Here is a 15890-nt window from a genome sequence, read left to right on the forward strand (position 1 = left end):
TACAAATCTACGCAGCACCTTTTTTCTTTTTCAAGGTGTTCCTTTTTTTATAGCGCTATACCTTTATGAAAGAGCGGCATCTGTAAGGTGATCTGGTCAGTGAGAGTACTGTACTACAGAAGACATCAGATCAAAGGCTGTTGGTGTTGTGTGGTTTCGTGCTGGGCCTGCTGGGCGGCATGTGTGTGTGAATAGGGAAATGAAAACAAGAGGAGAGTGTCTGTGATGAGCGTGTAGGTCTAGTGTCGATACACTTTGTGGTAGTGTACTGCAGCAGTGAGTGCATTACACCAGTTTAATGCCCTCATCTCGGGACCTAGTTATGGCAGAGTAGTGTGTGTGTTTCTGTCTGACTGAGTGTGTATGTGTGTGTGTGTATGTTTGTGTGTGTGTGTGCACATGTGGCAGTGCGCTTGTGTCTGTGTCTGTGCGCCTGTGTTTTCACTTTGGTTGGTGCACAAACCCTATCTGCATGTCCTTAATTCTTGATGATGTGCAGGCCTAAGGCGGTGTGTGTGATGGAGAGGATGCCTGCATGCCAAGTCGCCAAGTGATCGCGCGACGGGGCAGGGGCCCTCAGCTCCTCTGAAAAATCCCACCGTGCCGTTCATAGCAGCCGACCAGCAGTGGTGCAGCTCTGGTTTCCAAAGCCACACCGGGACTGGTGACACCCTGCCACAAAGGAGCCAGATTTATAGGGCAGTATGTGTCACTGGGTAATCTGTGGGTTGTCTACCGCTGGAAAAATAATAGCTAATCCTGAGGTGGAACTAGAACTAGCTTCATTTACACTGTTTTTGTCTGCAGCCTCAGTTAAACTAATTCTGCTTATCCCTTGTATGCCGTGTGTAGCACGTACTTCTGTGGTGTTTAAGGATGATGCGTTTTGTTTTGACATGGAGTTGTGGTTATAATCACTTTCTACAGCTGTAGTCCCACACTCAACTCTCCATTACCTTGCATGATGTGCACCTTAGCTTATCTGAACCCTGATTAGGTAGGGGATGTCTTAAGTAAGGGGATCAAATAATTTTATGCTACTTTTTGCCTTTAAAAAAAATTAACACCACAGTCGCGCGTGTGTGTAAGTGAGAGAGTGATAGAGTGTGTGGAAAAAAACAATCTCATCAAGCAGGAGGCCGTTTGCTTAGCAAGAGCTGACAGTCTTTGTGTATGTAAATGAAGAATTTAGACTAATGGAGTTGAACCATTTCTAATTTTGTGATGGCAAGAGGATTTTGATTGAAAGTAATTAAGCAAGCTAGCTGTAAAATTAATTAAAGCAAAAGGAGGGGGGGACTTTTATTGGATTGGATAGCGATATAGCTGCTGTCAGGCAGGGGGACAAATGGGGGTGACCTGGATTCTCTGCCCTCCCTCCTCCCACTCGGGACTTTTATGTCACTTTAATCTCCTTAGAGCGGCTGGTGTGCATTTGTTCGAAATAATCAAGGAAATATGGTCAGAAATTGTCAGCTTTCAGATCTAATTTACCTGACAGCCTCGCAAGTGTGTGTGCACGCGCAAATGTGCATGTGACAGTGGCAGGTCTTTTTTTCCCTTCCTCTCTCCTCAGCTTTGTGGAAAATGTTTTTGACAGTCTTGAAGCGTCTTGGTTGGTTGTCGGAGGGTGGGGTTGGGGGGGTTGAGGAACTTGGGTGGCTGTAAGATGGACGTTTCAATGAGGCGTGTTCGGCCTGGCTTAGCACCTCTGACACTGTTGTGTGCACGCACACACACACACACAAACATGCTTAATTGCCTCTGTAACATACTCAGCCTCCGTTTGGGCACTGTACCAGCGCTTTTCAGCCTCTGTTGTCTTCAGGTAGCCGAAACGAGTAGAAGCAGATTATAGCTATGACAAAGCCTGTTACAGCTACTTAACCACTGACAAATAAGATTGACCAATCCTGTGCAAATAGAAATGGACCCTTCTTGTCATGTGCTGTTGAAAAATAATCAAACCTGCAATTATTATATTTGAACTAAGTGCTGATTTTAGCATATTCTTCACTAATGTCCTTTGGGTATTTCTGCTTTTTTTCATCTTAAGCTCATAATTGAACTGCTCTGATGTTGTTAAAAATATCATCCACCTGGGCAATTTGTCCTAAGCTAATAACCAGTCATAAAAAAGCCCTACTAATGTCCTGTGACATCTATATGCCTGTGCGCTGTATGGGGTCCATATTAAAGGTCCACAGGGTTTCCTCGGATTCCACAGTGGATGAGATGCCACTTCGTCTTAAAGCTCCTCGGTGCTTGCTGGTGTTTGTGACATAGGGTCTCAGTGTGGCCCTCAATACCCCCTGAAGAGACACTTAATTAAGGCCTGGGCCTAGACAGCGCTGCCGGGACTCACACCCATCACACCATCCTCTGCCCCTGCTGCCACCGCTCCACCATGCTGCAGTCGCCGGGCCTCTGGGGAAAGCAGAATGCTGGGGCTGCGCCACCACTGGGGCCCCTAACGGGATTAGAAGCCCTCTGAAAATAGGACCTGAGCTCTGAAAACCTCTCACTCAGCCTCATCTGCCCAAAGGATCCCCCCTCAATCCACCCCCAGCCCTCCGCCCTCCTCCTCCCCCACAGACGGCCCTACCCGAGCTCCGTTTTATCAATTAATGTAATAAAAGGTGGAACAAAGAGCTTTCTTTCCCCCACTCTGTAATTAGAGGGGGAGATCTCCTGAGGACTGGCATTCCTTGGGCCCGAAAAACATGATTCTCGCCCCTCCCTTTACTCTGCTGCCACCACTCAAGCGTAACGTGGCTCCTCGATGTATAAGGGTGATAATGTAAATGTAGTGTAGTCTGCCAGGCAAACCGGGCACGGCCCATTTTGCTCTAGCTTTATCTAAGTGCGAACAAATGAATGTTACATTTGAAAGACCGATACATTATTAACCCTAATTGATTCCCTTATAACAGTATACATTTACTGTCACCTTCACTTTGACTCCCACTGGTGCAAGAGCTCTGAATCACTCTTGTCACTGCCCCTATTCTAACACGTTACGTGTCACCACACACTGTTAACAAATGTGATGAAACCACCTGAATCGAAAATATCAGGTATAGCATCTGCCTGTGTGTGTTTTTGTCTCTTAAAGTGAGATAGACTTGGCTACAGTATGTGCGTGTCTTCTTCTCTTCGTCTCATGCTAACTGTGTCTACACGGGTGTGAAAGCAAAAGAGAGAAACAGAGCGCCCGCTTTCACAGGCGGCAGAGCTTTCGATAGAAATTAGTTTTACAACATATGCAAATGTACCCCCTTGAAAAAAAGGGGGTCTTTAAGTGACAGGTTGATATGTGATTAAACGACAATTAGAGTGCTGAAAATAAGTGTCGGCAGTAGGTCAAGCACCAGGCTGCTGAGCTAAAAGGTAGCAGACTATTGAGGAGAAAACATTCCCAGGCGGAGGCCAAGAACAGGACCCAAAACAAATTAGAGAGCCGAAGGGGGGAACGAGGTTGGCACAGTGTGCCAGTAAACCCAACGAGAGGAAGAGAGAGTGTTTTGCTAGGATGACAACACACAGAATATCCACAATAATTTAGCAAAGGATCCTATTTTCAGTATGCCAATATTGGACATACTGTAGATATGAATTTTATACACAGTATCGTGTATAATCAGCATTGAATTATATTGCATTGTCACATGGCTTCATAGTGTTGTAGTGTCATTTTTAAATGGCACACTTGACCTTTTAGTGACTCCACCTAGCGATAGTGATACCTCCCTTGCCCTGATTTTAACCTTTAGCCCCCGTAGGCCAGGTTAAAGCCAATTTTTCACCTAAGGGCCATACCAGTCACCTCTGCTGCTTGAGACTTACGAAAAGAATAGACACTCAAAGGTTCTCTCTCTCTCTCTTTCTTTCTCACTGTCCTTTTCCAACACACATACACGTGTGCGCACACACACACACACACACACACACACATACACCCACACTCACAAAGAAACATACAGGCAGAGACATAAAAGGGCTCACGCTTATTCTGGCAACAGATGGCCCTGTCCCCATAATCCCCTTTGATGCTGCGGTGGGCAGTGGCTCCTGAACATCTCTGGAGCCAAAGCCCCGGCAAAACTTGAGCTACTTTTCCTTTAACTGACCCCAATTGCCAAGGAGCTGTCAGCTGTCAGACCTGGTTAAGAGCGTCTGTACTGGGGGAGAATGAAGGGCACAGGTTTCTCTCTCTCTCTCTCTCTCTCTCTCCCCCTCACACACACACACTCTCTCTCTCACTGTTCCAGCTTCCTGTTTGTTTTCTGTCACGGAGGGTTCATTCCGCCTCCTTGGCGTGGCAGTGAAAAGCACGTTGACCGTGGTACTCTGACTCGCAGTAGAGACGCCACTTATTTCCTCCCTGTTCCTTTTAGGAGGTGGAAGAGCGAACCCTCCCAGAGTGTAATATTGGAGCCACAGATGGCTGAAGTTGGGCTAAGAGGCTTAGATTTCATCAGAGCTCACCTTAATTCTTGTCAATTGTAAGCAAAGAGGGGCTTCTCATTCTTTTGTGTAACCTGGCCGCTCTAGACTATGAAAGTACTATATGTGATTAATCTTTTTTTTTTTTTTTTTTTTTTTTTTTTTTTACCATGAGTTGAATCAAAAAAGGTGCAGTGCATCACCACATATTTCTAACAAATTACTCGTCCTTCATTCACCGCACTATTCCTCTGAAGGACAAAGAATTTTATAGAAACAAATGGAAATGCACTGCACTTTTTTTTTTTTTTTTTTTTTTTTTACCCTATTTCAGCATTGGTTTTGTTTTCTCTTCCCCTTTGTTTGATTGTCCTCACTGTTGCCTAAGTGGATGCTTCAGTTTAGAAAGCTGTCCATTTAGAGTTGATGCTGATGAAATAAGTTCACTATCTCCAAAGAAAGTGGTTCAGACTCTGATAAGATAAAATCCCTATGATAGTAATGAGCTCACTAATGGAATTTTTAAAAGAATTTAACGAGTACCCTTAACCTCACTCTCAACAACTTCACTTACAAGTGCACTGATGCTTTTCCTGCTGTGTACTTACATTATAAATACTGACCGTATAGTCTGTCATTTGCGCATTAATGTGAATAGTAAAGAGGAACAATAATTCTTTGGTACAGTCGAGCCTTTGGTCTTTTTCTATAGAATTGTTCCAAGTATATCCAAAGCTGGGGGAGAACACACAGAATAAAAAAATCTATTTTTTTTATTATAACATTGAAGCAGAGTTATTGCACTAAAGATACCTGATTAAATTAAAAATCACTCACCCAAATGTTTGAGTGTGCCAACACCATGAAGCACCTTTAGTTCTTATTAATTCTGCACTGTAAATAGAATCAAATGTGAACTTTGTCTTAACCTGTGTCTTTCATAATTTCCTTCTCTCAGTGCAAGGAGCTCTGTTCTTGGGCCTGTAATTGGAGGACAGCAGTTAAATGTCTGCTTGGGAAAGAGAGGCGACTGATTGCAGTGGTGTCTTCTGTCTCATTTGGAAAGCACCAGATTGTAGCGTTAACGGGGAACCCCGAATTAGAGCTTGCTGGCTGTACGGTTCGAGAGAAATCTACTCTACCATTCGATTATGTATTGTCATCTGAGAGCTTTGGAGGATAATCATCACTGAGATTTGCTCACGTTTCCAGCAGGTCTGCTGAGATGCATGTATGTAGCTAATGGGATTGGGGCTTTTTTCTATCCCTCTCATGTGGCGTTATGGAGCTGGCAGATGAACTTGAACGGATGTGCATGGTGCTGAGTCGTGCGCAGGACTATTTCAAGACTGAAATGCGATTGTTTTAATACTTTAATCCACCTGTCCTTGGCATTCAGGATGCTGCAGAAGTTGCCTAATTATTTCAGTGCCCTCTATCCTTCGTGGTCAGAGTATAGCACAGACAGCAGGTGCTTCCACTTGATAGTTAAATTCTGTATAACATAATTTGTCCCAGTTCTTTTTTCTAAATTGCTCTTACAGGGACAAACTGGTCACTCTCCTTTAGGATTTTTTTTTTTCCATGATTTCTTCAGGTTCCTGAATGTTGATGAAGTATAAGCAACCTCTTAATCTTACTTTACAAAATGTATAGCCTAATGGAAATTTTAAAAATGCATGTATGCAAAGAGGATCCGAATTACCCCCAAATCACTTTAAAGAGCCAGCCATTAAACAACCAGAATTCTCGGAATCGTCCCAGGTTCCAACCATGATCGTATGCAAACACAAATATTTTCTTTTAATTAAAAAGGCCTCTTCTCGCTGTATCCTCCCCCAAGCCTGCTGCCAGCTCCCAACGACCCCCCGATGCACGCGCGCACACACACCCCCCCCCGTCCATGCACACATACACACACACACACATTCTTATAATGCTTTATTTGAATCCACTAGCACTCGGTCACACTCATATCCACACAACCGCCAAATTTGAGAAAAGTGATTATTTTAATTGAAGGCCAGGAAAAGGATTCCTCTTGACTAGCTGCTAATCTGTCAGGACCCGGTTGTCAATTGAGAACCGGGGATACCAGCGGTGACGGCTGCCCAGTTCAATGATAGCCCCCTAAGGGACAGTTAACCCTCAAAAACCCCCTTCTCCCTCCTTCACCCTTCCCCCAGCCTAGTCGAGTCACCAGAACCCATGGTGGCACTAAAAGGTGGGGAAGGGGGTGGGTGGAGGGTTGGGAAGTGTGTGTATGTTGGGTTGTTGGGGCAGTGGGAAGGTACTGAATGGGTGTGTGTGTGTGTGTGTGTGTGTGTGTGTGTGGTTGGGGGTGGGGCACGGCAGCTTGATAGTAATGCGTGTTGATGGTTTCAGAGATACTTCATTTCAGAAACAGGGGCCTCATTAAGCGTAGTCTTCATCAGGCCAGTGAGCGGCGGGCACATTAGGGGTCCACAGGAAGTTAGAGCACAGCAGCAGAGTGCATTAGGGAGGCCTGGGGAGACACACTCCCTCTCTTCCCCTCAGTTCCACTTCCACCTCCAGCGCTTTTCTATATCTTAATGTACCTTTCAGAGGAATTTGGATAGAGGTCAATAATTATGCTCTTTAAATTATTCAGCCGAGGTCCTCTGTAATTGTGCTTTTTAGAGGCTCGGACATTGACAGCACGGTTTTACAGCACTATGTTTGGGGCACGGCCTGGCCGGATGAATCAGTGTGGAGTAAGTGTTTGTGTGTGTTTCATTCAGTACTGGTAAACTCTCAGCGCCACTTTGGTTGAGTTGCGAATGACGCCGATTGCAGGAGTATCGCTTCATTTTAACCAGATTTGCAAACAACGTCCTCCGAAGAAGCGATTTGTTAGCACATCAAGTTCAGAAAACTAAATGGCACGGAGGAGGTGTTTATAAAGGAATGTGTCGGGCCTGGCTCGTCCATGGTGGACATATTGCTGTCAGAGACAAACGGGACTGCCAGCCACAGTGTGGGAATGTTTAGTTTGGGACACAACCGTGTTATTTTTGTTACATCGAGGAGGGGAAAGCGTAAACTGCAAGGGTAGCAAAAAAAATCCCCAAACTTTCTCTACAAAGCCAGCTCTGGCAACGTTTGACTGCACATGATAACATCGTCCATCCACACAACAAGTCCTCTTTTCAGCCACAGATTATTAACGCATCGCTGAAAGCGGCAGAGAGCATTTCAGTGTTGTCACAGGGTCTAATATTTATATTTATCTGCTTAGGAGAGGCATTGACAAACATGTCACACACCTGCAGTTTTACTGTACACGCCGCTGCAGTTTGGTGTCAAAGAAAGAGCCGGTACAGTAGAGTTTTGTCGAGGAGAGAGGAAGACTGTAATTACTGTCTGGCGATTCATCTAGTCACTGCATAAAATAGTGTTTATCCAGTCGCCCGTGTTTCTGTCGTGGCTGAGGGAGGGGAGGGTCGTGTTTTGCACAACGCAGACAGCTAGGGCAATCAGGAGAAGAATCGTGACTCCAAAACATTCAGCCTTTCTTTCTTCTTCTTCTTTCTTTCTTTCTCTCTCTCTCTGTCTCCCTCTCTCTCTCTCGGGTTGAGAAGTGGCGCCTTAGAAAATGAGATCTCTCTTTCTCCCCCCTCTGACACACCCACACACAAATAAACATAAAAAGCTAATTTGTTAGCGCCCTCATTTCAGAGGCCTGAGCAGGAGAATATTGTGGGGGGAAAAGTAATGCTTTGTCAAATGTTGACATGTGTTGCAAACATGGGGCCCTCAGCAGCAGTAACAGCAGCGTTTTGGAGAGCTGCTCAGGCACATTGTCGGCACATGAAGAGGGGATGCTTTGAAATAAGATTAGCCTCCAAACGGCCCTGCCTCCCCCATTCTCCTTTGCAGAACATGTGTGTATGTGTGTGTGTGTGTGTGCAAGTGCACTAAGATGCTAAATGATCAGACCCCCTGAAATATTTGTGGGTCTGTTTTCTCACAGAATGAGCACGAGCACGGGTGTCATGTGCTGTATATCACGGTTCAAGCGAAGGTAGGTTTACAGATTTGTCCTGCTGCAAGGCCTCATTGTCTGGGACACGCTTTGGTTTGCCTGTGTGGGCCAGAGAGCGCACCTCCCTGTCACTACAGCTGCCTCCCCTTGGCTTTGGGTCAGGGTGACACTGGGCAGGGGGAGGATAAAACCGCCCCCGCACACCAGCACCCCGCCCCCACAAAAATGAATAAAAATTGGAAAACAACATGCAAGGTCCGCCTAATACAGGAACACTTGCAATATGCTGATGTTTTCTTTTGCACACTGTGTTTGCTAAATTGCCTTTGACTGCGTGCATCAGTAATGAAACTTTATGTCCTTGTGGAGAGGGCAGCAAGTCCGTTCCAGTTAGGACCAGGACCATCTCTCCTGTCTGGCTTTTGTAAGACTTTTTTTTTTTTCTAATACCCGTCCTTATGAATAAATGAAGCCCATGAAGTCATTTTTTCCATATTTGTGTAAATTGCTTTAAAAGCATTTTATCATGTCATAAAAAAGCGCAATTGATCTGCTGGGCTTAGCCCATTGGACAGCTGTGTGTTTTGTTAATGGCCACTTTGCTCCAAGCAGCTTATTAAAAAATTTATATATAAATGCTAAAATTGCATAAATTATTTAGATACAGTAAGCATTTTTTGTTTTGGTCAGGCAGGGAGGGGCTGTTATCAGTATGGAAATTTGCCATAGTATATTATCTGCTGAAATATAGTAATATATCTGCCCAGACACATATGTGTCCTCCTCACCACACCCCCACACATGCGGAGGCGCAGGAAAAAAAGTATATATTTTTTGATGACTTCGTTTCAGCAACCACGGAATGTCACCCATATCCTGGTTGATTGTACTTTCGAGTTTTATGATGTTTTTCCATTGATTTGTTTCCCCGGCGCAGCTGCCGACCTCTATTGAGGGACGAACGTAATCAGCGCTGACGCAAATTAGATGGTTATTCGTTTCGAAAATTGACAGAAAAACAATAAAAAAGATGAAATGCTCCCAAATCAATAGATATAATGAAATTCAAATAATCCGAGAGATGAGGTCTCCATGGCAACTGATAATGTGGAAAAGAAAACAATTTAATAAAGGACAGACACGCTTTGAAAACAGATTGGGGAGGGGGGTGGCTGTAAAGCGGGGAGAGGAGAAGAGAGGAGAGCAGAGGAGAGAGAGAGGGGAAGTGGGGGTGGGGTGGGGGGGTGTTTGTGGCTGTAGTGGTCGCTCTATAGCTTGTTTCCCCCGGCGTGTGAAGGATCTGTGTCTGTCCCAAGGACACCAGAATAATTAGAAAAGCTTTCAGGCCAGAAAGTGCAGATTCAGGTTTTAATACACAAAATTATTTCAGGGGCAGTGAATCGGAAAACCATTTGTTGGTGACCTTCCTGAGAGGCCTCCCCCCCCTCCCACCCCCCCGCCGGTACAGGGCAAGATGGAGGCTGTGTGGCAGCACTGCCTGAGTTATGGCATATTTGTGTTTTTATAGTGGCAGAGGGAATGGAGTTGGGGAGGTTGGGAGGGGGGTTGTGGGGGTAAATGTGTGTGCGTATGTGTGAGCGTGTGGGTGTGTGTCGGTGTGCCTGTGTGTCTGTGTATGTGTTGGAGGGGGTGAGAAGCGAGTTGGAGGTGGTGGTGGTGGGGGGTCATAGGGAGACCTTCATGTAGTGTGTGTGTGTGTGTGTGTGTGTGTTTGTGTGTTAGGTTGACTCTGTGGGGTCTGGCAGGAGTTTGGGCAGAGGGAGGGAGAGCAAAGAGAAGCGAAGGCAGAAAGAGAGGCAGTGAGAGAAAGGGGGAAGTTGCAGATGTGCTGTATTTACAGATCAGTTGTCAAAAGGAGCCATTTAAGGGGAATGCGCCCGTTCCTGCAGTGTGACAGGCGAGGTGTCTGTTTAAAAAAGCAAAAGACAACAGTGAACCTGAGAGGGAGATAGTCAAACAGGGGCTTTTTCTGTTGAAGACAGACAGAGCAGGGGTGGCGAGGGAAGCGAGTGGGTGTTAAGTGACTTCATTTGTAGTCTATTTAAGGTATGTTTTACTTGTCCTCGTGCCGCTCCTCCAACATCTAATACACGGCTGCGCTCTAGTCAATACAGCAAGGGAATAATGATCGAGCGAATTGTTCTTATTTCCTGTAAATACAAATGGTTTTGCTTCCTACGCCAAAAAAACCTGTATTTGATTTCAGTCTTGCTGTCAGGGGAGCTTTGCTACTGATGCAAACAATGATAAGAATCAGGCAAAAGCGCAGCCGTGTTTCTCTCATTAGCTTATCATGGCGTTAAGTATGTACACTTTCTGGTGGCTTTATTCAACATCCGTGTCCTGTTCTCTTAACATCCTATTTTCTTTATTACTCTTTGTCAACGTTTTGAAGCTGTTCTGGCTGGGCGTTGGGGCCCTGTCTGTCAAATAGTGCTTGGCTGCCATTTTTGTGTCATTAGAAAGGTTTGTTTGAGTCAAATAAGGTGATCCACCCTCTGTTCAAATGATGCCAACGGCAGGTCCGGGATATCAAGTCTAGTGCAGATACTCTTATCCTGTTCCTGGGAGCAATAAATAAAAAACAAGTCTTTGCACAAAGCTTGGCCTGATAATTACCGTTCTGATATTTTAATAGCACAGGATCTTGATCAGGATCAGCGCTTTGCTGCAATAGAAGCCCTTGTAAAAGTTGGGCAATACTTGATAAAAACGTGGGATCAAGTTCCATGTAGTGTTAATCTGCCTCATCTCTTGTGTGGAATTGGCTGGAATCTGACAAAAAGGCCTGTGCAATATGGCAGCTGTACGAAAAGCTACCGAGGTTTTGTGAACGCTATTGCTTAACACATAGGTGCCAAAATTAGGGTGTCAATGTGTTTGCACACACTCAGTCACTTTAACACACCGTCCTGTCTACTTTTGAACGATGACGGCATTCCTGCTGTTATTTGATTTTTTAAGCGTGCCTGTAATGTTCTTGTGCTTCTAATTCTTTTAACACTGAACGTTATTATCGCCTCTTTTTGACTTTGATTGTCAGATCTGCTGCTGTTCGTCCTCAGGGGAATCAGCCCTTATTCAAAAACAAAGAAAGATTTGACGTTCCTCAGCGGGACAGCTAATATTCTCCAGTACTGATATTGCGATGTGAAAAGTGCCCCACAAGTAGGACAGAAACTAGAAATTCCCCACTGTACACTAGCTAAGAGCCTTCAAATCTAGCATGCCAGTGTCAATGAAGACTGTTTTCTTTTCTGTTTTTTTTTTTTTTTTTTTTTTTTTTTTTAAATCAATCTCCTGGAAACTAAAAAAAAAAAAAAAACAGATAGAGACCTGACATACGAGAGCATATAGTCATCTCATTGTGTTCATGTGCGTGTGTGCATGAACACGCACAGCGACACACACATAGGGCATGGAGCACATGTTATCAGTGTCAACAGCAGCAGTAGCAAGCAGCAGCAGTTGGTGTGTGTGTGTGTGTGTGTGTGTGTGTGTGTGTGAGTGTGTGTGGGTGTATTGTGTGTGAGAGAAATCAGTGTGTGTGGTTGTGGACCCTCATCTCTTGCTCTCTCTCTCTCTCTCTCTCTCTCTCTCTCTGCCTGCTGGCTCTGATAGATCCAGTGTAACTCAATCTGAGTGTGTGTGTGTCTATGTGTGTGTGCATGCGTGTGTGCATGCACTATACCACTGTACCACACTCCAGGGCCGGTAGCCAGGTCCAAGCCTGGCCGAACAGGGCTGAACAGGGCCGGAAAGGGCCAAGGGCCAGCTCCCTGTGCACACCACCCGCTTCACACCTGTCTCACACACACTCACACACACACACAGCTTGCACACATACACACAGCACAGGGTTCTCATTGTAGCAGTGACAGGAGGGCGCCCGTTAAGTGGCTCCCTCTTCCTGGGGCCTGTGTGTGTGTGTGTTTTTTTTGTTTGTGTGTGTGTGTGTGTGTGTGTGTGTGTGTGTGTGAGTGTGAGTGTGTGTGTGTTGTTTTTTTTTCCCAGTGTGGCTGTGGGGTGGAGAAGGGCGATGAAGGACCCCTACTGGTAAAGTGGGTAAACTCGCGCAGCCTCGACATCTGTGCTCGGTGAGGGAGGGAGGAGGGAGGAGGGAGGGAGTGGAGAGGGAAAAAGAGACAGAGAGAGAGAGAAGAGGGAGAGAGAGAGGGAGAGAGCGGGGGGATGAGAAGGTAGAGGGAGGGAGGAGAGATTGACGGGGAGAGGGAGTAGGACAGAGTGGGAAAGAGGAAAGAGAGAAAAGGAAGGAGTGTAGGAGAGAGTGGGAAAGGTAGAGAGAGGGAGAGAGAGAGAGGGGGAGAGAGGGAGAGAGAGAGAGAGAGAGAGAGAGAGAAAGCAGAGCCTTGGCAGAGAGAGCAGTTGAGGAGAAAATGCCTTGCTTTGTGGAGAGAATTCTTCCAGGGCAGGAGGGAGAGGTGAGGCAGAGCGCAGAGGGCGGTCTCCTGCCAGGTAAGACTCTCTCTCTCTCTCTCTCTCTCTCTCTCTCTCACACACACACACACACATGCACACACTTGTACACTCACAAACACACACACACACTTGTGCTGTGGAGAGAGGCTGAGTGCTACCTTGAGGTGCACGGGTCTGCTACTAGTGGCAGTTGGCATGAGTCAGGCACGCATGTGTAGTGATGTGGTGGGTGGTGTCAAAGAGTTTGAGTGTGTGTGTGTGTGGGGGTGTGTGGGGGTGTGTGTGTTTGTGTGTATGTGTGAATGAAGATACACAGTTACACCGGGCATGTTCCTTTTTTTTTTTTTTTTTTTTTTTTTTTTTTACTTGTTTATTTTTTTATTATTATTACAAATTCAGTTTTGTTCCTTTTAATAGAGTGTGTATTAGGGATGTGTTTCATGCACTGAAGTTAGACTGTGTGTCAAACTTCCTCAAAAAGTTAATTGTTCACTTTGCAACATGTCACTCCACTGTTACATTTTTTTTTTTTTTTTTTTTTAAATATTTTACACGTTGCATTGATTTAATTTTCAGTTACCTTTCCAGGCAGCATTTTGAGTTTATTTTCATAATGTGGAAGTTGTGAAGCCCTTTGAGATTATAAGAGCTATGCAAATAAACGTGTTAAAAATGATGATGTTAAATACGGTTCTGCGGGCTAAAATTAGAAACAATTCAAAAGCACCTAAAATTCCTCCGCTATAAGCTCTGAAGCGGAGATGTTTGCGGATCTGACACAAGGCGACTCGCCGTGTTGGTCGAGATTGATTCGGCTGTTTAGGCACAGATGTTGTGACGGAGAGGTTTGTCAGCGGAGGGATTTTCCACTCTGCTGATGTAAACAGTGTTTGTTGAAGAAAGGCTGAGGAGTCCTCTTCTGTCTTCTGGAGACGCTGTTCTGAGAGGAATAATCCTCCTCGTGTACAATTAGATTTTCTCCTTTTGGTTAAATAAATACTGTATCGGTGAACATAAACACAGATTTGCATGTGGGCCCTGTGGGCGTCTGTTTCTGCGTCTCAGGCAGCCGAGTGGCACAGCTTGGGCCTGATATCACTTGTCGAGGCCCACAGGAAAAAAAAAAAAAAAAAAAAAAAAAAGAGAGAGAAAGATGAGGCAGAAGTTGGCCGGCTGTAACTTCACGCTTGCTGTTTATTTGTTTTTATAACAAATGGAACCAGCTTCCCAAGTGAAAGGTGAAGTCAGAATTGAATTTGGCTTGCGTTACCGTGGCGATCTGGCAACCGCTCCTGCCTCCCTTAGGACTGCTCTGGTTGCCGTGTGCCGGGCGCATTTGTGTGAGTGAGTGTGTTATTTGACTGTTGTGTGAGTGTGTGTATGCCACCACTCTGCGTGCATGTGTGAGTGTGTGTGTGTGTGTGTGTGTGTGTGTGTGTGTGTGTGTGTGTGTGTGTGATGGGGGGTGGAGGGGTGGGGGGGGTGCATTCGCAAGAGGGAGATTTTACTAAGCAGACATTTCCCCCTCTGTTTTCACTCTGACCTGGTAGGAGATTGATGACTGAATTGTGGAGTACATGTTAACAGTAACTGGTGATTTATGGAGATACTTAGGGTAAGTGAGGCCGCACAGGCTGGAGGGGAAGAAAAAGATATAGCCTTTTAAGTTAATGCAAAAATATAGCCTTTTTAAGTAATAATTGTTATTACTACTGCAGGGGTTTGGAAAGAGGTCTGAGTTAGAGGTGGATGTGCAGAAACCGCACGGTGAAGCTTTTCCTTTTCCTCTGGCCATGTGCCTTCCTTTGTTTCTGGCTGTTGAACTTTCACTAAATTCAAGAGGCATTGCAAAAATAAATATAAATGTACAAATTAAAAAAGCATATGTATTTAGATAGATTGATTCTTTTGCTTGTTTTTTAGTTTTTCCTTCGCTTTCTTCAGATTTTTCAATAGAGAAAAAGAACAATACTTTTTCATGGATAAACCACAATGGAAAGCTCTTTTTTTGGATGAACCCTTGCACTGCAACAAGTGCACTGTGTGTTTTGGCAGCCCCCTAGCCAAAGATCCCTCAGAAAATCTGCATGCAATTTTAGAGGAATCAGATTCTTTCCCTGTCCTTGGCTCATGAACTCCCTTGATATTATCTGCACGAAGGATCCTCTTCTCTATTCAAATACGGCGTACAGCCTCAGTCCACTTGAACGTGATGTATGGCATTTTTAAGGAATAAAGCAATTTTAAGGAATACGGAATAGTGCTTCCTCCTGGAAGAGGGATGGCTTTCATTTTTTCGAGGCACCTTAGACTGAGTGAAATGTTTCCCCAGTTCGCTCAGGGACGACTTTATTTCTTACCAGGGATTTAACACTCACTCAGTCCCCCCATAAATACAGCGTCCCTCAGCCCTTCACTAGCCATAACTCATGCACTAACTCTCTAGCTAACTAAACTCATATACCAGAGCCAACACTTGTTTGTCTTTTACCTCTGCCTCTCTCCCACTCTACTTCCCTCTCTCTCTCTTTCTCTCTCTCTCTCTCTCTGTGTCACTCTCTGTCTCTCTCTCTCTCTTTCTGTCTCTTTTCCTCCTCTCAGCTGATTTGTACATGACAGAATCTCCTCTGACTACACTCTCACCAGGCTCTTGCGCTGATTTCTTCCTTGGCCCAGTCGAGGACTGGGTTTTAAGAGAAATGTGCATTTGAATATGAGCCAGTCTAATCTCCTCGAGGCTATTTAGAGTGAGCCTAATGCTCCAAGAATGAGCGAGAACAACACCGAGGGAAAATGCGGACGTCCCTCTCTGCGTGTCACAACACAACTCATGTCTCAAAAGAATGAAGCAAGTCTTTGATTTGCTGATGAAGATCTTTCTGTACGGCACAGGACATAAAATCCCTGCTTTTAAGGCACCTGTTGAAGCCTTTGTGTGTGGGGTGTTTTTTGTCTTTGAGCCTCTTTTTTGACATTT

General features: G+C 45.1%; 1 protein-coding gene across 10 annotated transcripts in view; it reads left to right on the top strand.

Annotated features, from left to right (window-relative positions):
• Positions 1–15890, top strand: part of casz1 (castor zinc finger 1) — a 180254-nt gene that overhangs the window by 116900 nt on the left and 47464 nt on the right. For 3 of the 10 annotated variants that reach the window (XM_030054954.1, XM_030054963.1, XM_030054955.1), the window contains exon 1: positions 12776–12949. The exons of 6 other annotated variants lie outside the window; for them this stretch is intronic. In XM_030054954.1, coding sequence (XP_029910814.1) covers positions 12871–12949 — 79 coding nt within the window. In that variant the 5' untranslated portion in view covers positions 12776–12870. Of the gene's footprint in view, positions 1–12775; positions 12950–15890 lie in introns of those variants that run through there. One more of the 10 variants, XM_030054964.1, reaches the window with a different exon arrangement.

Source organism: Myripristis murdjan, chromosome 7 (genome assembly GCF_902150065.1).
Source record: "Myripristis murdjan chromosome 7, fMyrMur1.1, whole genome shotgun sequence".
In the NCBI taxonomy this organism is placed as follows: Eukaryota; Metazoa; Chordata; class Actinopteri; order Holocentriformes; family Holocentridae; genus Myripristis; species Myripristis murdjan.